Source organism: Aulonocara sp. 'chitande type north' Nkhata Bay, linkage group LG18 (genome assembly GCF_057382095.1).
Source record: "Aulonocara sp. 'chitande type north' Nkhata Bay isolate Kocher_YH1m ecotype deep benthic linkage group LG18, A_spYH_male_GT1.1, whole genome shotgun sequence".
Classification (NCBI taxonomy): Eukaryota; Metazoa; Chordata; class Actinopteri; order Cichliformes; family Cichlidae; genus Aulonocara; species Aulonocara sp. 'chitande type north' Nkhata Bay.
In genome coordinates this window covers 30,105,804-30,129,888 of record NC_141361.1, presented here as the reverse complement: position 1 = coordinate 30,129,888, position 24,085 = coordinate 30,105,804, and the positions used below count along the sequence as shown (strand labels likewise).

The following is a 24,085-nucleotide window of genomic DNA, read 5'->3' as shown; positions in this document are numbered from 1 at the left end:
CTCAACTACAAAACTACAAAAATTGTAACGATATTCACTTTCATATTAATAAAATCAATATAACATCACTTTAAATGAGCATATTCAGAGCAGAGGGCTGTGGGAACAAAGGGGTACTTCAGTTGATCTGCAAGATACTGCACAGGTTTGTAAGACTGAAAAGGCTAGGAGTGAGTGCTATAGAAGGATTTGTTTTTTGCACTCTCATCATTAAGCAGGTAATTTATCACTTCACACAAATTACAAGTGTTCTGTATATATGGTGGAGTTCAGGCAGTTCATATTGCTAAGCCTTGGTTCATATTCCTTCCTCCGATCTATTTTTAACCTAAGATTTTGTTACAGGCGCACAATGATGAGGCAGCATCTTTTTTGCTGCTAGCCCTAAATGGAGCCAGTGTCCTGAGAATCCATCTCCCAGTCTGTCCAGAATACCTGCGAGTCATCTGATGGTTTATTACACCATCCCTCAGTGTGACTGACAGCTGTAATGAGGCGCTCGTTTTCTAGTGGCGTCTTAAAAAACTGACGAGACACTCGGACTGGATGTCAAAGAAATCTTTATTTATTCTCAGTGGTAAAGACGAGAGTGCTCAGTTGACGATGACAAACAAGTGAGGAAGTGTCAGTGACGCCCCCACGCTTGATGAGATATCAGAACAACGTTTCCAGAACGTTCTTTTCTGGGTCACCTGTGTGGCCAGCCCCCACAGAATTCAGTCGAAACACACATAATAATAATAATAACAACATTAATAATAATGATTATAAGAATCATCATCATTCATCATAATAATGATGCCGGTGGGTAAAAAAGGGAAGAGAAGGAATACATCAAACAGCCACAGGTAGATTAGGTTTTCTTGTTTTGTCCCCCTGCGCTTCGAGAGTATCTCAGTGTTCTGTGACTCAGCTTCGATTGAAGAAGAGTTCAGTCTGGTTATCCCTGCCAACGGCTTAGTCCTTACAGCCGTCTTGACCTTTTCTCCTTTGCTTCACATCCTCCAGTAAAGGGTTCTTTGTGCTGATCACTCGTGGTGCGTTCAGCAAAGTTATGGCTTGGGTGCTGACGTTTTAAACCGTGTATAAAAGTCTCAAATGAACATGTGCCACAGGCAGTATCATCAAACACTACTTTAAATCAATATGGGGACAGAACAGTGGATGCAGTGTGGAAAGTGGCCAAAGATGCGTGGAGATGGAGCACTTTTATAAATAGTCTTGCCTTTGAGATGGCGTTGCTAGAGACACTAGCTAGATTGTGCATTAGCTATTGGCCACTGAGGTACAGAATCGTGTAACTGTAAAACCTACAGGATCATGTCTTAAATCGTCTACTCTGCATGCTATAAAACAGGGTCTATAACAGGTATACATTAGATTGCTATCAGTCTCTACGTTATCAGTGCGTGCTACTTGGGTGTGTGTTTATTTGTGACCCCAGTCTGTTTCTCATTTCGTGACATTAAGCGTCAAATCGCCAGTTTGATCCAACTCTCATGCTAATCTTCCCTCGCCGGCTCTCATCAGGTAGCGAGTGCTCACTGACTCACCCAAGCCAGAGCAACAAATGGAGCTCACCTCCTTATCGTTGATTTTTTGTTCTCCCGAAATGAGTTTCGGGCTATCTGTTCATTGTTTTCTCCCACTTTCTCCTCCCCTGACCTTCCTCTTCGGCGGCTAAATTTCTCTCCTTACACCTCTCTAATTTTCCCATTCCCGTGAGCCTGCTCCAGTCCTTTTCATGTTGTCCCTCCAACTCTATCTCCTTTTACTCCTCAGTCTTTTAGCCCCCCACCCACCTCCATGTCTTTCAATTTGGTGTATGTCTGTGTTCATGTTGAGTGTGTCTATTTGCCTGCATTTATGTGTGTGGGTGTGTGTCACAGTGCACTGAGGTCATGACAGGAGCGGGACTTCTGCCGAAGGATTTTGCTGCCCCTGTGGCGGCTCATCTCCCTGTAGCGGCCTCGATCCCGGTCCCTGTCTCGGCCGTACGATCGGGGCACGAGACCAGCCAGGAAGCGCTTGGCCCGGCTCGTCAGGCTCTCCCTGCGGCCAGCACCGGGGTCACCGTCCGTCCATCCGGGGCCCACGCAGTCTCCCCTCGCGGTCCGCACTGCCGCCTCCAGCAGCTCACTGGTGCCGTGTTCTAAGGAGGCAGAGAGCTCCAAGTAGAGGCAGTCAAACATCATGGCGCTGGACTGGGCCTCTGGTTGGAAACAGAGACATTTGGGAAGCATTTTATAACTAAGGATCTACATAATGTCAGCTGTAGATGGCATTTAGAGGCAGCAGTTTGAAATTTACGGACACTGGATTGTGAAAACAGCCCAGCTGCCGTGTGATGTGTATCACCACGAGGTAGTACTTGAGAGCTCACTCACTGCAGTTTTGAAATCTCTATTAGCTTTCTAAGTGTTTGGAAGTCCTTTCACAGAAAATCGTGACCGGCTGTGTGAGATGGGAGGATTGGACTCTCCCCCGTGTAATGTGCTTCTGAAACTGTGCCTGAAAGCTATGGCAGTAACAGAGAAATAAAAGAGGAAGGGGAATTGTGGTGGGTTTTAGACTGCGCTATTTTATGCGTTTAAAAACAACATTATATTTCTCATTCATGAACATTGAGACTAGAAATCAAATTATTTCCTGTCACGTGTCCTGATGTGGCTTACCAGGGTGGCCCACAGAGTTCAAAAGCACTGCAACTTAAGAAAACACAAAGAAGAAATGTTTCAAAAGCATAGAAAACACAATGGAAATAGAAAAAAACAAAGTTGAAGCTTCTTTGAGGCAACAATAATGTGACAGAATGGCTACTAGAAAGCATGGCTCTGCAGTGTTATAAGAATAATGCATTTAAAACACACATTACCTGCATATTTTCCCCCCTCACACAGACACATCGTTGGCTTCTTTTAAACGTGTCTCAGTGATATCATTCGCATGTTTCCCTTTCTGTCACTTCCAAAAGCTGTTCTGTTGTTACTCACTCCCCAAAAACACTTCCACTGTACAGTGGGGCAAAAAAGTATTTAGTCAGCCACCGATTGTGCAAGTTCCCCCACTTAAAATGATGACAGAGGTCAGTAATTTGCACCAGAGGTACACTTCAACTGTGAGAGACAGAATGTGAAAAAAAAATCCATGAATTCACATGGTAGGATTTGTAAAGAATTTATTCGTAAATTAGGGTGGAAAATAAGTATTTGGTCACCTCAAACAAGGAAAATCTCTGGCTCTCACAGACCTGTAACGTCTTCTGTAAGAAGCTTTTCTGTCCCCCACTCGTTACCTGTATGAATGGCACCTGTTTGAACTCATCATCTGTATAAAAGACACCTGTCCACAGCCTCAAACAGTCAGACTCCAAACTCTGCCATGGCCAAGACCAAAGAGCTTTCGAAGGACACCAGGAAAAGTATTGTAGACCTGCACCAGACTGGGAAGAGTGAATCTACAATAGGCAAGCAGCTTGGTGTGAAAAAATCAACTGTGGGAGCAATCATCAGAAAATGGAAGACATACAAGACCACTGATAATCTCCCTCGATCTGGGGCTCCACGCAAGATCTCATCCCGTGGGGTCAAAATGATCATGAGAACGGTGAGCAAAGATCCCAGAACCACACGGGGGGACCTGGTGAATGACCTGCAGAGAGCTGGGACCAAAGTAACAAAGGTCACCATCAGTAACACACTACAACGGCAGGGAATCAAATCCCGCAGTGCCAGACGTGTTCCGCTGCTGAAGCCAGTGCATGTCCAGGCCCGTCTGAAGTTTGCCAGAGAGCACATGGATGATACAGCAGAGGATTGGGAGAATGTCATGTGGTCAGATGAAACCAAAGTAGAACTTTTTGGTATAAACTCAACTCGTCGTGTTTGGAGGAAGAAGAATACTGAGTTGCTTCCCAAGAACACCATACCTACTGTGAAGCATGGGGGTGGAAACATCATGCTATGGGGCTGTTTTTCTGCCAAGGGGACAGGACGACTGATCCGTGTTAAGGGCAGAATGAATGGGGCCATGTATCGTGAGATTTTGAGCCAAAACCTCCTTCCATCAGTGAGAACTTTGAAGATGAAACGAGGCTGGGTCTTCCAACATGACAATGATCCAAAACACACCGCCCGGGCAACAAAGGAGTGTCTCCGTAAGAAGCATTTGAAAGTCCTGGAGTGGCCTAGCCAGTCTCCAGACCTCAACCCCATAGAAAATCTGTGGCGGGAGTTGAAAGTCCGTGTTGCTCGGCGACAGCCCCAAAACATCACTGCTCTCGAGAAGATCTGCATGGAGGAATGGGCCAAAATACCAGCTACTGTGTGTGCAAACCTGGTAAAGACCTATAGTAAACGTTTGACCTCTGTTATTGCCAACAAAGGTTATGTTACAAAGTATTGAGTTGTATTTTTGTTATTGACCAAATACTTATTTTCCACCCTGATTTACGAATAAATTCTTTACAAATCCTACCATGTGGATTCATGGATTTATTTTTCACATTCTGTCTCTCACAGTTGAAGTGTACCTCTGGTGCAAATTACTGACCTCTGTCATCATTTTAGGTGGGGGAACTTGCACAATCGGTGGCTGACTAAATACTTTTTTGCCCCACTGTATTTTGTGAGTTTTTGCCATTCTACTACTTGCTGATTTTTCTAAAGTTGCAGTGCGTTTGAACTCTCAGGGCCACCATAGTTTACTTCTGCGTGAGCAGCCTCCAACCACCTATGGAGGTTGTGTGTTACTGTTAAAAGACTCGGAAGAAAAGTAAGCCAACCTGGGGTTAGGGTTATGTTGCTTTTCCCAAATTCTACAAAAATACTATGAAGTATGAAGTCATCATATACGAACAGATGCAACTTCATGACAATGGATGAAACACTGTGATGCAGCTGAAATAAATTAGTACAATAAGAAACTTGCAGTACAAACACCTCTCTATCATTTACAAATGTTGTTTTTTATCAAGAAATGCGCATTTCTTATTTGTAATTTTATCTGCCTCTTACAGCACCACAAAACTAAGGAATCTTAATTCTACCACAAGGCCCTGATTATTGTGCATTTGTAAAATCAGCATTCACAGGTGAGTCCACAAGGACACAGTGAGACAGTTGAGCCAAGATGGGGTTAAATGTGGCCTGGGCTGTATAAGCTCAAATCTCTTGGCAGCAGGGAAATGCTTTCTATCTCAGTGTGACTCTCGTGAATAAGGACAGGTGACTAAGCACGTTGTTGACAAGGCTCAGGATATCAGCTAAAAGCGCCCGTCTGTCCCTGGCCAAACAAGCCACAGTGATAAGGAAAGCTGACAGATACAGATCATTCTACAACAAATGGCTTTCTTTGTTAACTCAAATGGCACAACCACTGCTCTCCCTCAACTGTGCTTTAGCTTTTACTCCTGCTCTGCACAGAGCTAAAATCTGAGAGCTCACAAGCAGCCACGCGCTGGAAAGGTCTTTTAAGTGTATTATTGGCACTCACAATAACTGTTTTTAGAAATACACCGCAGGAACTTAAAATGACGGCAGCGGGAAGAGGTCACAGCTGTAGAACAATTATGTTTGGGTTTTGTGAGGACATTTTAGAGTATTAGTTTAGAAAAAATGATGTCAAGAGCACAATAATACTCAGATGAAGTGCTGATAAAAACTCAATTGTCTACTCACAATGGATGGAAAACAGCACAAAAAGTAAAGCAAATTCAGATAAGCTGAACCTTTCAATTATGTAATTTTATATTAAATGTGCCAGAGTGACTGAGGCTCTCCTGAGTAGTTCTGATTCTTCTATTAAATGCACGTTACAATGAACTCTAATTGGAATATTTCTGAACAATAAAAGATTTATAGCTTTTTTTTTAGACCAATAATTGCATAATTACATAAATGTGCATTCCATTTTTTTCACTTATCCTTAGCTTATGTTTAATGCACGATGTGTGTTCCATCTTTAGGTAATATCCCCAGGTATTTCTTAAATCTCAGACTCTATTACAATGGCTCTGTTTGGTTCACAGTTCAAAATAGTTCTCTTTTGTTTTATTGTAAACTGCTTCTCTCCTCTTCGCCTGTAACGTGCTGGTTTAACGAGGTGCAGACAAAGACAGGCCATATCTAAAGGTCACCTCTTTACGTTCTGACTGGGTTCCACTCACAAACTGATGCTCTGAGTAGTACACTGTATTGCCAAAAGTATTCACTCAGCCATCCAAATAATTGAATTCAGGTGTTTCGATCACTTCTATGGCCACAGGTATATAAAATCAGAAACATTTGGGAAAGAATGGGTTGTTCTCAGGAGTTCTGTGAATTCCAGCATAGTACCATGACAGGATGTGACCTGTGTAACAAGTCCAGTCATGAAATTTCCTCACTATTCCATAGCCAGCTGTTAGTGGTGTAACGCAGTGAAAGAGATTGGGAACAACAGCAGCTCAGCCACAAAGTCATAGGCCACGTAAAATTGCAGAGCAGATGCTACAGACCTGCAAACTTCATGCTGCTTTCACATTAGCTCAACAACAGTGCATAGAGAGCTTGATAGAATGGGTTTCAGTGGCCACATCCAAGCCTTACATCACCAAGCACCACTGCGTGTAAAGCATGCGGCCACTGGACCAGTGGAGGCGTGTTCTCTCGAGTGACGAATTACGCTTCTCTGTCTGCATGGCCCATGAATGAGTCTGGGTTTGGCGGTTGCCAGAAGAACAGTACTTGTCTGACTGATTGTGCCGAGTGTAAAGCTTGAAGCACAGGGAGATTATGGCAAGGGGTTGTTTTTCTGGAGTTGTGCTCAGCCTCTTAGTTTCAGTGAAAGGAACTCTTAGTGTGACATTTCATGCTCCCAACTTTGTAAGTGGCTCCTTTCTGTTCCAACATGAGTGCAAATCAGTTCATAAATAAAGCAAGGGTCATAAAAACATGAGCAGGTTTGGTATGAAGAACTTGACTGGCCTGCAGGTTGAGTCTTGACCTCAACCTCATAGAACACCTTTAGGATGAATTAGAGCGGAGTCTGCAAACCAGGCCTTCTCGTCCAACATCCATGTCTGACTTTAGAAATGTGCTTCTGGAAGAATGGTCAAAAATGTCCATAAACATGACATCATACATCATAGGGTGACATCATATTAAACCCTATGCATTAAGCATAGCATCTCCCTCAAGCTGATATGCATGTGAAAGCAGACAAGCAAATATGTTTGGCATTATAGTGTAGGTTTATGGGACCTTTTCCTAAAATAGCTGTGTACTTGAGATGACTAGATATGCTCTCTTTTTTACTTAAAAATATGCTAATGTCATTATTTGAAACTTTGGCAATGATTAAAATGAGCCACCATTCTAGCAGTACAGTGGGGGAGCTAATTATTTTATCCCCTGCTGAATTTTTACATTTGCTCTCATACAAAGAAATGAGCAGTGTCTAATTTTTATGGTAATTTTATTTTAAAGGGGGAGGGAGACAGAATATCAACCAAAAATCCAGAAAAAAACTTACATAAAAGGTATAAACTGAGTTTCATATCATTTAGTAAAATAAATATTTGGGTCTTCATCATACTAGAAGATCGATCCACGACCCGTCATCAGTGTTCCAGCTGAGGGAACATTTTATGGACACTGCCCTGTCCCTTGGCCCCTCAATGCGGTGAAGTCATCCTGTACCGTTAGCAGGAAAAACACACCCAAAGCATAATGTTTCCACCTCCATGCTTGACTGTGGGGGTACTTGTGCTGTAGGGCAGGGGGTGGTGTTCTTTAAGTCCTCCTCAGCATTTCTCTTCCTCCAAACATAGCAGGCTGCATCAGTGCCAAAGGGCTTGATTTTACTTTCATCTGCAACGTAGCACTTTATCTGAATCACTTACATGTTCACTAGAAAACTTAAGACAGTCCTGTACATGTGCTTTCTTGAACAGGAGGACCTTGCAGGCGCTGCAAAATTACAATCCAATAATGGTGTAGTGTGTTGCCAGTGGTGTTTTTTGTGACTGTGGTCCCATCTGCCTTCAGATCATCAACAAGTTCCTCCTGTGTATTTTCTGGCTGATCAACTACCTTTCTTATGACCATCCTGACCCCACGTCAGGGGCGGAGCGTGGAGGTGGCTTACTGGGCTTAAGCCCGGGTTGTTTTGTCAGAAGCCCGGAGTCTTTTGGAGTGTAATTTTTTCATAGTTAGATGCCTGGCTGACAACTGTATAAAACAAAAAGTACACACAATATTCGAAGCACATAGTGCACACTGTGGGAATTTACGACTGTGCGTGAATTCCCCCGATATTGGTATGATCCAAGCTCAGGCACTAAGCGACTGAGTGAGGGGGCGGGGCAGCTGCTGCCTGTGAGTGCGCTGTTGGAGAAACGGAGCCAGCCATACTAAGGAGAGCTTAAGTTTGACCAGGTACCAAAGCAAATCATTCGTACCGTACAAATAATGTAAATATGACGGTGAATCACGAAAGATTGATATCAAACTGATCACTTGACCAATATTACGTTACTCGCTCTTCAAGTGAATCAACAAATGGCGAAATGAAAAGCCGAACAAATGCTTTTTTTTTTTTATAGAGTCTTATCTTACGTGTTTATTTCATATTTTCAGTTCTTACCCTCCCCGACTAAATCGGTTTCAGTTATGTACTGAAATATAAGAATGGACATTAGAGGCTTCTTTCAAAGAAAAAACTCAGGTAAATGTCATTTTATATATTATGCTTTGTATGTTGTTCAGTATATTTCTATGCAAAACAAGAGGGGTTTCAGTACACAGCAGGATATTCACATTTGTAACCAGATATTTACATACACTTTAGGGAGAAAACATAAAACATTTTTACTGTACAACATCAATTTAGAGTAAACTTTTGTTTTAGATAAATATTGAAATATCTTTTGAATTAGTTAAATGTCAGAATAAAGAGAGACAGAGCTGTCTATTTTTATCACTTTGATCAAATTTAGGAGTACATGTACACTAAGTTTGTTAATTAATAAGAAACTGCAGACGATTCCATTCTGAGCTGAAGAAGCTTCTGATAGGTTCGTAGAGTCCATGTGAGTAAATTGGTGGCACAGCTGTGGATGCATATAAAGGCAAAACACAGAGCCTGTTTCTTTGACATGGGAAAATCAAGAGATGTCAACCAAAACACCAGGAAAAGAACTATGGAGCTCCATAAGTGTGGCTCAGTTTGAATACAATTTGGTGCCATTTGCAATTAAGAAATACAGACAGTTTCTCTCTTTACTCTTAAAGTTAACAAATATGTTTTTTATATTTATCAATCTAAAAAAATAAACATTTAGTCTGATTTGATGTTACAATTAAAAAAGTGTTTGTGTTTTGAGCTGAAGAGTACATAAATATGTGGTTTCAACTGTATATTTGATGATTGTCAGCACAAAGAGGGAGAGAGAGGAACAGAGAGGGAGATGGAGAACGAGGACAGAACAGAGATGAACAAGAGCAGGTGAGACACACATGTTAGTCAAATGGTCGTTTACCAAAACTATCACCGTATCATAGGTACTCATGTATCTCGTACCTAGTGTTTCTTTTTAGGTTTGCTATTTTTCAAATTCTATATTTATTAAGTTATGCAGGCTTGTTTGCACAACAAGGCTAAATAATTATATAAACTTTTCTCAATCTAAATAGTGGACTTTGGTAGAATTAAAAAAACAAGTGTAGTGCAGGTCTATGATGATTTTTAGTGCTACTATCATCTAGTTCTGATTGTGGTTCTGTCTTGGTTAAGTCCTCAGTAGTCCTGATTTTGAACTGTTGTAGTCCTGTTTTAATTCCGGATCAGTTTTGGGTTTGGTTGAATTGGGGTTTAGTCCTCATGTTGTGATATAGCCCCGATTTTGTTCTGCCTTGGTGCTTAATTAAAAAACTAGTTTAAGGTGTCCTGCACATGTGATATATATTTTTCCCTATATGAAGTCATTCTTTTTTGAACAAAACTCAAAACAGAGCCTATTAATCTTTCAGTCATTTCTAACCCCCCCCCCCCCAAAAAAAAGCAAAGAAGGTGAAGCAAAGAAGTAGGTGACAAAAGATTTAATAAAGTTTCCAAGACGAAGAACAAAAACCAGACTGTAAAATAACAGAATTCTTCTATGTGGTCACATATGATCATCTCATGGTGACTTAAAGTTTTCTTCCAAAAGTTTCAGGGCTTTCAGTTGGATGATGAGTTTGGTCTGATTTCTTTGATATGGACTTGTACCTGAAAATGAGTTCAAAACACTGATCCTATAATGCTTACATTATATTATGATATTATATTTTAAATTAAGGCCATTCCAATGCAACTTGTCAGTCTGGTTTTGGTGTGGCTGCCTTTGCAGAGCATGAACATATGCACACCAGTGTTACACGGGTATTGCACTAGGGAAAAACATCTCCAGATTTGATCTGGGTCTAATAATCCAAGCACACAGCAGCTGTTGAACGTCTGCAGTGTCACCTAATAGTGGGTGAGGTAAGAGAGAGAGGAAATACAGCAAATCCCAGACCAGATTACCAGGACTTTTACTAATACCTACAACAGCTGATTGAATAACCTGTTAAAAGGGAGCTTGCAAAATTGAATTGAAGGGGGAGAGGGCTGAGAGGGGTACAACATGAGAGGATGAAGCAAAAGGAGAAGAGAGAATTGAAAGATGAGGTAAGAGCATTAAACGAGATAACAGAAGCAAAGGAGCAGATCGAAAGCAGGAGGAGATCAGACAAAAGTAAAAGTGAAGAGGTGACAGGAAAATAAGCAACAAAACAAAGGAAACGAGTGGAGGAGAAAAGCAGAAGAAGAGAAAAGGAAAGGAAATGAGGGAATTAAGAGGAGATGAGTAGAAAAGCAAGAAAGATGATGAGAATAAATGAAGACAGAAGGTAAGAAGGAGAGAGGTGGGAGGAAGAATATGGAGAGGAGCTGAGACAACGAGATGAGACAAGGACAAGAAAGATATCAAGAGCAGAGGAGGTAGGAGGGAACGAATAGGAAATAAAATGATGAAAGGAGAACAGAAAGGAGATGAAAGAGGGGAAAAAAGAAGGGAGAGCAAAGAGGAAAGCAACCAAGATGAGAAAACATGGTGAGGAGATGAGACAAGGGATGGGGCTCTCTACCTATATCCTGACCATTAGAAAAGACTGATGAAGAAAGACAACAGTGATGAAAAGGAGGAAATGTGACTTATAAAGCAAGAAGGCGATCCCGACAGGGAACGACATGCGAGACGGCAGATGATGTGAACATGCAGGAGAAGGGGAAGGAGACAGACTGAGACAGGAGGGGAAAGACAGAAAGAACGCCGACTAAGCAAACGGAGCCAGAGTGCATATTAATCAAAGGCCTGAGGAGCAAGGCCACACCAACACCATATTGAGCAAATGATAAATATGTTCCCAGAGTGACAGTGTGTGTATCACTGGGTGGTGAGGATAGAGAGGCAGGGAGAGATGTAGCAAGAGGGGGTAGGTGAGACATAGCAGCATAAAAGTGTCACTGTACATGCCATAAATAGACTTTATGACTTTAGCTCTCTCAGAAAGGCCTCAGGTACTTTTAGAAGGATGTTGGCTAGGCAAGCAGGTCGGAGAGCTGCCTCTGTCAAGTTCACATGTCAGAAAAAAAACAAAAAAATGTACACGTGGCCTGTCCAGAGACAACATGAGAACATTGTTGTCATGCGCCCCGGGAACATGGATGCAGCATTTGCATATCGCTGACCACAATCCCCCCTTTTTTTTGTTGTTGTTGTTTTTCTATGACAAAAGAATCTGCTGAGTATAGGCATCTCTCATTATTCATTCCTACCCTCTCTACCGCCTCTTTCTACTCACATCATCAAGTGTACGCTGAAGCCGAGAGCCAACACGAGTTGACAGCAACGAGCATGCGCCAGCGTGCACATTTTGCACTTGCTGCCTTGATTTAAGTTGCACAGCAAAAAAAGCAAAACCCCCCCAAAACAAACAAGAATTTCCCCTAAACCGTGTTTCCACTAATTTTGATTGACTATACAAAGCTTGAGGAAAACAAGAAATGCACAGCCTACTGTGTCTTGAAACTTAAACCATGCCAAAAACAATATCCTTTATAGAAATTTATGATAATCCTAAATCCATAAATTAATCTAATGTATAACTATGTACAGTACTGTGCAAACGTTTTAGGCAGGTGAGAAAAATGCTTTAAACAAAGAATGCTTTCAGAAAAATTAATGATTGTTTATTGACCCCAAATGTTTTCTGCAGCAGGACAACGACCCCAAACATACAGCCACTAGGTCATTAAGAAATATCTTCAGCGTAAAGAAGTACTGGAAGTACTGGAAGTGATGGTATGGCCCCGAACATCATCGAGTGTGTCTGGGATTATATGAAGAGACAGAAGGATGTGAGGAAGCCTACATCTACAGAAGATGTGTGGTTAGTTCTCCCAGATGTTTGGAAGAACCTGCAAGCTAAGTTCCTTCAAACACTGTGTGCAAGTGTACCTAGAAGAAGTCAGTGTGGTCACACCAAATATTGATTTGATTTAGATTCCTCTTTTGTTCATTCACTGCATTTTATTGATGTATACAGAGACATCTATAACCAAGGATAAGTGTAGTTATTTCAAATATATCACAATGCAAATACACCAAATGCATGTTTCTGACCAAATTTCATTAAAAGCACACAGTAGTTGACATATTATTGTCTGACATTACTGCAGATAAAAATCTAACATTGATTTATCAAATTCAGTTTTCCAACTAACAATCCTCAAAGCTTTGTTATTATTGCCTGCCCAAACCCTTTCTTTATGGTTTTTTTAATATTAAAGCAGCAAATATCATATTTTGGCCACTAGGGGTCAGAAATGCTCCAAAACAAACCCATCAATAAAACCTTATAGCAACAGGTAGGTACATTCTTGTTGCTTCTCACACCAAAGCACAAACACAACACAGTGCTGATATAGTGCCGATCGTTAGGTTCTTTATGTGAGCAAGTACAGTCCAATATGTGTACACAATACTCAGCCTATTAATCTTGATTAATAATACTTATATCATTGTGCAATATGGCACATATATATGCTCTGGACTAGTAACTCAACAGCTTTGTCTTTACTTTTACCTGACCCTGACACATAAACAAACTCCAAGATCATCACTTTTTGCAGCAACTACTTCTCAACATAAAATGGGCACTCTGTCTTTTTCCAGCTGTAAACCATGACCATGACATGACCATGTATTTTGCTCAACTCTGTGATGTTGACTGTTAACCTTTTGGCTATAATAGATAGGTTAGTGTATGAATTCTTGAGTTTTAGGCATCGAAGAAATAAGTAACCATACATTTAGTGTGGATACTACAACAAACTGTAATCTCAAGAGAATTTGTGCCGAACTTGAAGATTCCCTCATGAAGATGAGAGAGTTGGATTGCTCTAAGTCTTTAATTGTACATTGCCATATTTAATCAAAAATATTCCTTTCATCTTATTTTACCAGTGTCAACATCCCTTAAACAAACCTAGTAAACATGCCTGTGTGCAGATGTTGGTGAACTGTGAGCCTGCATAAGCACAAGCAGACCCACACTCATCATGCATGGGCCCCAAGTGGATGTGGCCATAGTGCTTCTGTTTGCTGGGTATTTGTTAAACTTCCGAACTCAGGAAAAAAAGCATGAAACTTTTCTGACAAAAACATATTCAAGTTTTGAAAGAGTCTGTCCATCTATAGATCATGAAGTTATTTATCTAGCACATCAGCATATCATTTGCATCTCATTTAAAACATGTTCATGGCCCTACTTTACTTTTTCTTTTGTCCCCAACAGGTCCTTAAAATAATATCAGGGTCCACATATTTACTTTGACTCTGTTGTTATGTGATATGAGTACACGTTATCTAGCCTAGCTTTATTATAAGTGGTTTGAAAAGGTTTTATTTATTCACTGGGTTCCACTTAAATGATCTATGTACATTTACAGTAATAAAACCAATCCAAAGAGTTAAAAGTAAATGCATGGTAGAGCTGCAGAGATGAGTTGGCTTTTTTAGGACAGTTTGGTAGGACGAGCAATCATTCCACATTACAGTAAGTCATTGGATGTTCACATCAAAATTGCTTTAGCATTAAAAGCTGAGTCGAGTAAGGGCTAACATGCACTCTGTCCAGACTTTGATTCAGACTCACAATTTAAGCTTTCATTTTATCTGCTAGTGAAGCTGATCTCCGATCAATGACAGTTCGTCCAGATTACAAATGAGACAATTTAGCTTTTACGCCTGTCACAGCCAGCAGCAGCGGCTTGTGGGGGTCTTTTAAAAACTTTTGTGACTGAATAGTCAAAAAAGTGCAGAATTCAATAACACTGGCAGGCCGTTAGTAATTTTTAAATGAATGCTACCTAATAACAAAAATTTTAGAGATGCACACTCACAATATTGATGTGTGGCAAAACTGGCACATGGATGTAGCACAAACAGTATAACCTCTGCTGAAATATGCCCAATCTAATTGTGTAAGAACTCAGAGTGGTTCTTTTGAAGGGCAAAATAAGCCGCACTCTTCCCCAGCGCACGCGCCGCTCCACTATGCATTTCACACATCACCCCAAATTGAGGCTCTCTTTCATACGCACAGCATTCTCGTACATTTGCCCTTCCCTGCGTCACTCCTCTCCTTCCCGTTCCTCTTATCAAAGCCCTCTCTTTGAAACCGCCTCGCTGGCATCAAGCAGCGAGAAGATAGAGCGAGATGAGGGAGTCTGCTTGTTAGCACGTTTAATATGTGGATGTAAATGCAGCCAGTTGTGAATATATGATGAGGACAAACATACGTAAAGATTGTAAGAGCAGCTGTCCACTGTAAAAGGGAGATTATCCAATCAGAGATATGCCTTCTGGAAAACAAACAAAAAACAAAACATCAAGCAGCGCCGAGGGACACGGAGTTAAATATATAAATGAATATAAATTGAAACTGCAGAGATGACAGTGAAGGCTTAAGATCACAGCCATATATGACACAATTACAAATTTAGATCAAGGTCAAACTGGGCTGTCACTCTTTCTCTCTCTTTTTTTTCAGCTACCACCACTCTTCACCCAGCTCCTGTTTGAAACATTAATGAAATCCGGGTAATGGGTTTGCCTGGCAGAGCTTCATAAAAATTCACCCATAAAAGTCCAGCCAAATTATAACCTGCCCGTGGTCTGATCTGTGTTCAGTGGATTGTCACCAAATGAATTCAGTGTAGAATTGCTTGTTTCTCCCTCACTGAATTTATTTAACTTCAGTGCCGAACGCCAAAAATATGCAAAAGCGTGCGAAGCTCGCTGCCCAGCAGGGTTGTTTAGCAAAGAAAAGTTAACTCTAAGATCTGTGGGATTTATGCTGCTTTTTTAACTCAATAAATAACATGAAATTATGGTTTCTTGACTTGATTTGGCTACCTGTGTATATAGAGGTGAGTAATCAACCACCAAGGAAATCTTGTGTTTGGTCAACTTTTCTTATTTGATTTTTATACTATACAGTCATTCTGTTCATCACTCTCAAAAAGCCTAATCACGCCCACTTTGATTGAGTTTGGTAGAATAATACAACATTTTTGTTTTTTAAAAAGCCAACTGGGGTAAACAGCTTTCATAGTTACTCCATATTAACATCTCATCAGTTTGTAGCAACAGATCTCCTCATGGGAACTTTGTCTACCACAGAGCATTAATCCCTGGATATTGTAAACAGTGAAGAAATTGATTTTGCTGATCAAAGATAGATCCCCAAAGACGGCTTCTAATTGAGATGATGTCAGCCTTGAGGAAGATTTATGGTAAAACAGCGTGCAGAGAGAGACAGATGAGCCAAGGCAGAGAAGAGGGTAAACAGAAGGGACTGATGAGTAATTGTACAAAGCACACACTATTCTCTGGGGAAAATGTGTGCCTATTAACTAAACATTTTCATTTTGGGCTTTTAGGCATTCTTATCTATTATAACCAGCACCGAAAGCATCGGTACTGACCAGATCCTATTGTGTGTTTAGGATGTTACATTTGGGGAGGAATAAAGGAAAGTGGACAAAGAGAGTGCATTACAATTTTTCATTTGTTTCTTTTCTTGCGTCATTCACCCAGAAACATCATTTCCAATAAGCCCGTACATGATAAACATTACAAATGAGGCAGAGTCCATGGGAAAGTTAGGCAGCTGCGTCACGCTCAGATATGTCAACTGCAGAGATTAAAGGTTTAAAAACTGGAAAACAGCAATGACAAAGAAGGCTTCTGTGATTTTTGCAGCGCTGATGTTAGGACTTTGTACATTTTCAAAGGAATTGCATATTTGTCTGCGCTCACCACTGACGCTTTAAACTTTAATCAGATTTAGTCTCGCAATAAAAACAGTAAACCTCTGGAACACACTTCTTTTGTGAGAGAAGCTACTGCAGGAAAATGTCTGAATAATTTGTTTGTCGTGCATTTTTAAATCATCATTCCCCTGCGAATGCAATGTTAGGTTCTCCGTTTGTATCCAAGATGGGATTTAGTTAGATTAATCACTAAATACAAAATGAATAAAAAGTGCAGCACAAAAATACGGAGGTCCACAGATGCCAAAATGAATAAAATAAATTATTAAATAATTAATTGAATGTGTCATTAATGATTAAAAATGGGAATTAATTAATTAATTAGATATATAAATAATTAATTACATGGGCTTTCAAATAATTTAAAACATTTAATAAATTATTTAATTGTGTATTCATTTAATTCATGTTGGCACTTGTGGCCCTCCATACTCCTGGATTTTGCTAATACAATAAATGAGTCATCATGAATGCACTGGTGTAAATGCATTTTTTTTACATTTCCCTTGATGATTACAGCTAAAATTCTAGTTATGTGTTGAAAGTGTCTTCTTTTAAAATCCAGAGAAGGCACTAATGTTATTGCAGTAATGTGTATTCATATTACCACAACCCCATGCTAACAGTTTCAGCACTGAGGCAGTCTAAAAATCTGCTCCCTGTTACAGTTGGTACAGGGGTGACTGGGAGGTTACTGGGAAGAATGTGAGAATTCATCATGGGTCTTTCTTTTTTTACATACAGGTTATACTACACACCAGCATCCATCCTTCTACCTACCCTCGGAGCTGATTTCACGGGACCGCACTAGGTCACTCTTGTTGCCCACAAGGATGATTGGGGTTTGTGGCTGGGACTCCCTGAGAAGGAGGCGGAGCTGGGCGGTGCGGTGAAAACTTCGCCTGTCTGTCACTGAGAAGACCAGGATACACACATCGCACTGCAGTGTGGAGAGGTCCTGTGAATTGCAAACACACACATGTATTATACAAACACCTTGGTGGAACAGACCGGTGTGCACACGTAAAAAGAGAGATCAGGTGACAGCAGAGCAGGTGTGGAATGTCAGGTGTCTACTAACCATTACAGAAGATCGTGTTGCATTCTGCCAACAAATTGATCATTTGTTATTCAACTGCTTTTTAAAATTGCCTCTCCAGTGCCTGCTGGTGTGTTTGTTCAAAGCCATGGGAATGGCATCAATGCTATTTCCAAGTACTCAAATTTTTATCACTGTCCCACGAGAGGACTCAGAGGGGTTCTTTGCTCAACTTGACTATGTGCCTGTCACGCTTCACTTTGAATTGCCTGACCCTCTTAAAAGTGAGCACCAACATCCCGTCGGGGCTTCCTGTCACAGAGGCTCAATTAGCCCGAGTGGCTCTTGCAGAAACAGCAGCTTGTAACTGCCTGGGACCATGTTCGCCCTCTATTGCGTTTCCTCTCGATTCAGCTGGCTGCGTTTACATTGGACTGAAGGTGGTCCGTGGGTGCAAAATCGGTCATGGCAAGCTAACTGAAAAAAATCATGTCCAGCAAGCAATCGTGGCTCAGTCCCTCCCAGCTGATCACTTGCTGAGCCAGTCTAGCATGCTTTCAAAATATTGTCTTCTCTGCTGTTGCAGCAGTCACACAGCTATTGTTGGGTGAGTGATATTAGACAGTCAAGATTAAGGAAACTGAACTGTCTGTGGCTAAAACGTGCTTTTACATTTAAGTTTGACCTTGTGGTCAGGGAGATTAGACTTTCATTAAAGCCATGATAAATGGACTGGTTCTTATATAGCGCTTTTTTACTTTACTTAAGCAATCAAAGCCCTTTATAAAACATGCCTTATGTAGACCAACACTTTTTTCTATGCTTTCTGTCTAACACTCCAGTGAACGCATCGGAGAAACTTGGACTTAGTATCTTTCCCGATGGCATTTGGCATGCAGACTGCAGCAGCCAAGAATCAAACCACCAACCTTCCTTGATAAACCGCTGTACACTAACAGCACCCACGGCAAACATTAAAGCTAGAACCTAGTTAGTTTTTCTGCTGTTTGTTGTTAAAGAGAAAGTATTCACTGCAGGAGACCAACTATAAAACTAAAAAGATCTGCCAAGTGACAAGATGTACAAGCTGAAACTTTTCCTGGTTTGGAAAAATAAAGCTAAAATGAAAAAGCTGCAGTTACTTGAAGAACCACTTGAGACTGGCTTCAATATAAAGTCAGTCCCAGAGACAGTATAACCTCCATGACTGCTAAAAAATGCATATGATGTGGAGGGGTGGGTCTGACTGTGATACTACACAGTCTTTGGCAAACAACTTGTGATTGACAAGTCATGCAGTTGCGTGTTTCATACCCAGGATAATGCTCAATTTTGAAACATGGTGTAACCAAGACTTGGCTTTTTTTATTCAGTATGACCCAAATCAAATGACTGACCTCAAGAACTCAGCAGTTAAATGTTTACAAAAGTTAAGAGATAAAGCGGTTTCCCCATAGACTTTGATAGGACCAAAGGTCTTTTTGCACTAATAGCTATTGCCATCGGGCAAATGCTATTAGTGCATAGGAACATATTTGCATCCATAGCTAACTGCTCCCTTCATGACAATGACAACATGACACTGAGGTTTTGTGGGTTCAGCAAAGTTTCTCCACAATAGCGTGCACATGGAAATATAGATTTGTGAATGGGTCAGTGGGGTCAAAACGGTTAAAACGAAAGACATTTCATCTTATGTTGAACAAACTGAATCAATACAAACCATTTTTCTCCCAAAGAAAGAAACCTGAAACCAAACCACACAGTGTAATGTCAGGCCTCGTTCTCGAGGCTACATGTCGATAATACAGGAACCATTATGAAAATAGAACCATAAAGTGGAAAGTACAAAGTTTTATATCCAGTCTTTGGGAAACACAGACTATGCATGCAGTCTTTAGCTATAAAGGAATACAAGTGCAGTGCATTTCTGTTCCCATTTTGTGGCGCAATAGCAGAGAATTAAGTTTATATAACATTCTTTAGCTTGGAGCTTTTCTCTTGACTTTACTGTAAAATAAAGGAATTATATTTGATGGTTGGTTTAATCCAAAACCTTAAATCTATAGCATTCCATCAGCAGACATAATCTATTCATAGTTCAGCTGAAAATAGGACACAACCACAAAAGACTGGATCAATAAAAAATAACTTATTTCGACCAGATGATCCAATTTGCCTGCTGAATTGGGACCGCATACAGTCTGCTTGTGTGAGCGTGCCCATGCCTGTGCCCTACATCTACAGCTCCCAAGGTAAACATCCCAGCCCTCCAGAGAGTTTCAGACGGCTGAAAAATTCAAACAATCTGAAGCGGCCAAGAACTGCCCGATCAGACCCCGGAGCAGGAAATTCATGGGGAGCACCTTGGCAGGCTATCTGTTTGACAGCACACAGCAAAAGACAAGCAGAGGAAAAGGAAGGAGGGGGACGGGAGCCACCGGCCACCTGTCACTGATGAATTGGGGGGGGGGGGATCAGGAGGAAGAATGAAAACAAGACAGAGAAAGAATCAGGGACAAATCTTTGCGAGAAAAGCCGTACAAAAATAGAGTAGACATCGATTAGATGGGCAATGAACCGATCCAGGAAGAAGGCCGTGACCAAGTAAATACACCTCTCTATCAAACGGAGGCAGAGCAACTCGGGACAGCGCCAACTCTCTCCCTCTCTTGATTAAGCAGCTTCTCTCTGTTCACGGAGAGCAGGCCATCTGTCAATACCAACTCCTCCCATGCACACACAAATACAAAAGCCAGGCACGCGTGCACATACAATCATCCACAACATTCACACAGTACTAATAGAGCATTCAGGGGAATTTAATGGAATTATCAAGATTAAAAACAGGGACTCGTCTGGCTGAATTGAACAACATTTTGCCAAAATGTGAAAATCCAACAAACCAATGCAACTGAAGAAGAGGAAACCAAATGCAGAGAGCCAGCAGGATGAATGCAAACTGTGTAAACACCAGGGTGAAGTCAAACAAGAAAATAACAAGGGTAGGGAAGGGAATAAAAGAAGGAATTAAAAACCCAAATATCCACAAAAAGAACTAACCTTTAAAATAAACCAGGAATTGAAATGAAAGCAAGACAGACAAAAGGCAGCGATATTCAGACAAGCGCAACACAGGAGGCACAGCTAAATGGTCAGAAACACAAAAGAAGTGTTCATCAGTCCTGGGACCACTTCGTTTTTTTTTGAGGGAAACCTTTTAGTGCTAAGTTTCAAAGTCTGGAGGACTTCTCAGTAGAGTTGAAAGAAGTCAGAGTAGTAGATTTGTTTTGGAATAACACATTCAATATTCACATATCCCTGGATCTGATCCATAAGTTTGACTATCTACCCATATGGAAAAGATATAGTAAAAACTAGGGCTGGGCCATATTATACCGTTCACGGTAATACCGGTATAATGTTAGGCAACGATAGGAAAATGAAATATCGCGATAGAATATGAGTAAAACGCGCATGCGCAGTGCCTTTGTTTTCATACGCACATGGCCGATTGTTGAGTGAAACAGATGAACCAGAATTGGTTTGTAAAAATGGTGCAACTTCAGTGATGTGGAACTGGTTTGGTGTTTGTCCGTCAGATACACAACAAAGCACATTTTTTTGCAGAACATACAAGCGGCCGTCGTTATTGTCGTATTTGTCGGACTAAGATGCTCTTAAATCTGGGAGTAATCTGGGTCCTAAACTCCGTACACCTCAGGTCAAACAAACACTGCAGCATCACTGAGAGTTAAAAACTGTCTAAATTCTTTCATCTTTAATAAAACGATCAGCGTTGCTGCTTTACCAGGTGTAACTATGAAGTTTAACTTCCAGGCATCCATGAAAACAAAATGTATTACATTTAACGGAGTTAGAAGTTAGCAGGAAGCTAGCGGAAGTTAGCTCGCTAGTTTCGCTAGTTACCTAAACATGATATAGCATGTTCTGACTGAGAGATTTCTGAAAAAATTCAAACGTACAGCTCTGCTATCACTTCCAACATAAATGAAGACAGGAAACTAAACAGCAGTGACGTTTGTAGGGTTACTGAAGTTGGGCTAGCTGGTATATAATGATGGGCTACGTAATCGCTAGCGACACAGCTATGTTAGCATAACATAAACAGTGAAGCTGGAGGACGAACACTAACACTTTTCCACTTATAAAAGTTAACGTGAAGGTTCCTCATGGTTAGAGACAAATGCAATCGCATGGCAGGATGCTGTAAACGGACCAAACTTCAGTCAGGAGAACAACTGAGATAATCCATCCACAATACGAGGTTAGTCATTAATATACTGCAACAACATGGGAATAGAGCAGCTGCCAGAGAATTCAACATTAATGAATCAATGGTACAGAAGTGGAGGAAGCAAGAAGAATGAGTTTAATAAAGTTTGATTTATCTGACTGCTTTGTTTCGCTTAATGTTGGGAGTTCGCCTTGTAATCGGAAGGTTGCCGGTTCGAGCCCCGGCTTGGACAGACTCAGTCGTTGTGTCCTTGGGCAAGACACTTCACCCGTTGCCTACTGGTGGTGGTCAGAGGGCCCGGTGGCGCCAGTGTCCGGCAGCCTCGCCTCTGTCAGTGCGCCCCAGGGTGGCTGTGGCTACAATGTAGCTTGCCATCACCAGTGTTTGAATGTGGGCGTGAATGGGTGGATGACTGGATATGTAAAGCGCTTTGGGGTCCTTAGGGACTAGTAAAGCGCTATATAAAATACAGGCCATTTAATGTGCCTTATAATCCCGTGCACCTTATGGTCCGAAACATACGTACTGCACACTGCAGTTTAATGTTGCAAAGCACCTCTTTTTAACTTCAGTGGATATTATACATGGTTATGCTCAGGATATGTCAGCCCATTTCTACTGGAAATGCCTTTTGGTTAAACTTTCAGCTAGAAATTTGCATTTGCACTGTTACATTTTTACAAAGCTTTAATGTACATAAAAACCAGCTTCTTGTTTTAGTGAAATAAATGGAAGGTTGTCTTTTTGCGCTAGTAATGTTGTGGAGTTGTATTTTGTCTCGCATCAATTATATCGTCAGTTATATCGTTATCGCAAATTTTCAAATATATATCGTGATCAATATTTTGGGCCATATCGCCCTGCTCTAGTAAAAACTTATATGTGACTACTCATGAAAGTGGCCACTTTCATGAGTAAATCATATAAGGCTTACATGATTTACTCATGAAAGTAGCCACTTTCTCATTACTTTCATATATTGTTTTAGTAAGTATCCAAAACATACAAGTTTCATTATATAATTTTTCAAGGGATCTTATATCTGTTTTCACTCTTGTATGCTTTTCATACAAGTTTCACACAAGACAGATACAAACTTTATAAGATTTATATATATCTTTTCCATATGGGTAGGAATAATTATGTATAAATAGATATGTCTGAATTTTCCCTGCACTGGGGCTGAGCTTCTCAGACTCAGATGATTACACAGTCATCAGAATCAGAATCAGAATACTTTATTGATCCCTGGGGGAAATTATTTTTTGTTACAGTGCTCCATTTTAAACCAACTTTAAGACAAGACAGACAATACACTAACTAAGAATAGTACAATATATACATATATATACATACATACATACATAAGTCACTCATAAATAAATAGTTGGAAAAGAAACATGTGTAGTTGTAGCAGCAAACAGTGTGTTAAGTGGATGCGTTGTACAGGGAGATGGCCACAGGCAGGAATGATTTCCTGTGTCGTTCAGTGGTGCTTTTCGGTAATCTCAGTCTCTCACTGAACGTGCTCCTGTGACTGACCAACATGTCATGGAGTGGGTGGGAGGTGTTATCCAACATTGTCTTTGTCTTGGACAGCATCCGCCTCTCCGACACCACCTTGAGGGAGTCCAGCTCCATCCCCACAACATTGCTGGCCTTACGGATTAGTTTATTAAGTCTGTTGGCATCTGCGACCCCGATTAAAATAAAGGAACAATATTTGTTTCCAAAGCTACAGTTGTGATACTGGCTCTATATTGAAATTATCAATAAAGAATGGCCTTTTTTTCTGTGGGTGAATGTAGCTTTGGGCTAAATCCTCAAACGACTCCTCCTTATGCCTCATGCTGTTACCCATCATTTATGACTGTGCATTACTTTCTCTGTTATTGATAGCCTCAGTTTCATGATGCTTAGTTTTAGTGCTGACTTTTAGGGGCCATAAAAACAGCATAAACATAAAGCTTTAGTTAGAATCTGTTCTAAATGACAAAGAAAAGGCTTTCTAAGACTTAACGTCTCCACATTTCCTGTTCCTGGCAAAGATAATATTGATGGAGCTGCGCTGGAGTACATCTCATTGAAACTTCAAACACTTGATTTTGAACTGGTGGAAACTATTTGAGAAGCTTAAAGTGTGTAACAAAGTTTCTGCACTATTCTCTGAATCAAAATCAGCACTTTTTAAAGACTCATATAGGTGGTGAACAAGGAGGATGATGAAAACTGCAACATTAAGAACAGTAACTTAAAACAAATTTCATGTGATAGATCATGTTCTCGTTATTTCATGAAAATAAGTGAAGATTGTTGAAGACTGTGTCATTTCTGCAACAATCACCTGGGTGATGTTTATCTTATGTTAAAAAGAAATAAAATAAACC

The 24,085-nt window shown here is 40.7% G+C and overlaps 1 protein-coding gene across 1 annotated transcript in view; it reads right to left on the bottom strand.

The window, feature by feature from the left end:
• Positions 1 to 549: 549 nt before the first annotated feature.
• rem2 (RAS (RAD and GEM)-like GTP binding 2) overlaps positions 550 to 24,085 on the bottom strand; it is a 36,750-nt gene continuing 13,214 nt past the window's right edge. Inside the window, exons 4-5 of the mRNA XM_086272146.1 lie at positions 17,182 to 17,359; positions 550 to 2,212 (exon numbers count right to left, since the gene is read on the bottom strand). Coding sequence (XP_086128272.1) covers positions 1,884 to 2,212; positions 17,182 to 17,359 — 507 coding nt within the window. The 3' untranslated portion in view covers positions 550 to 1,883. The remainder of the gene's footprint in view (positions 2,213 to 17,181; positions 17,360 to 24,085) is intronic.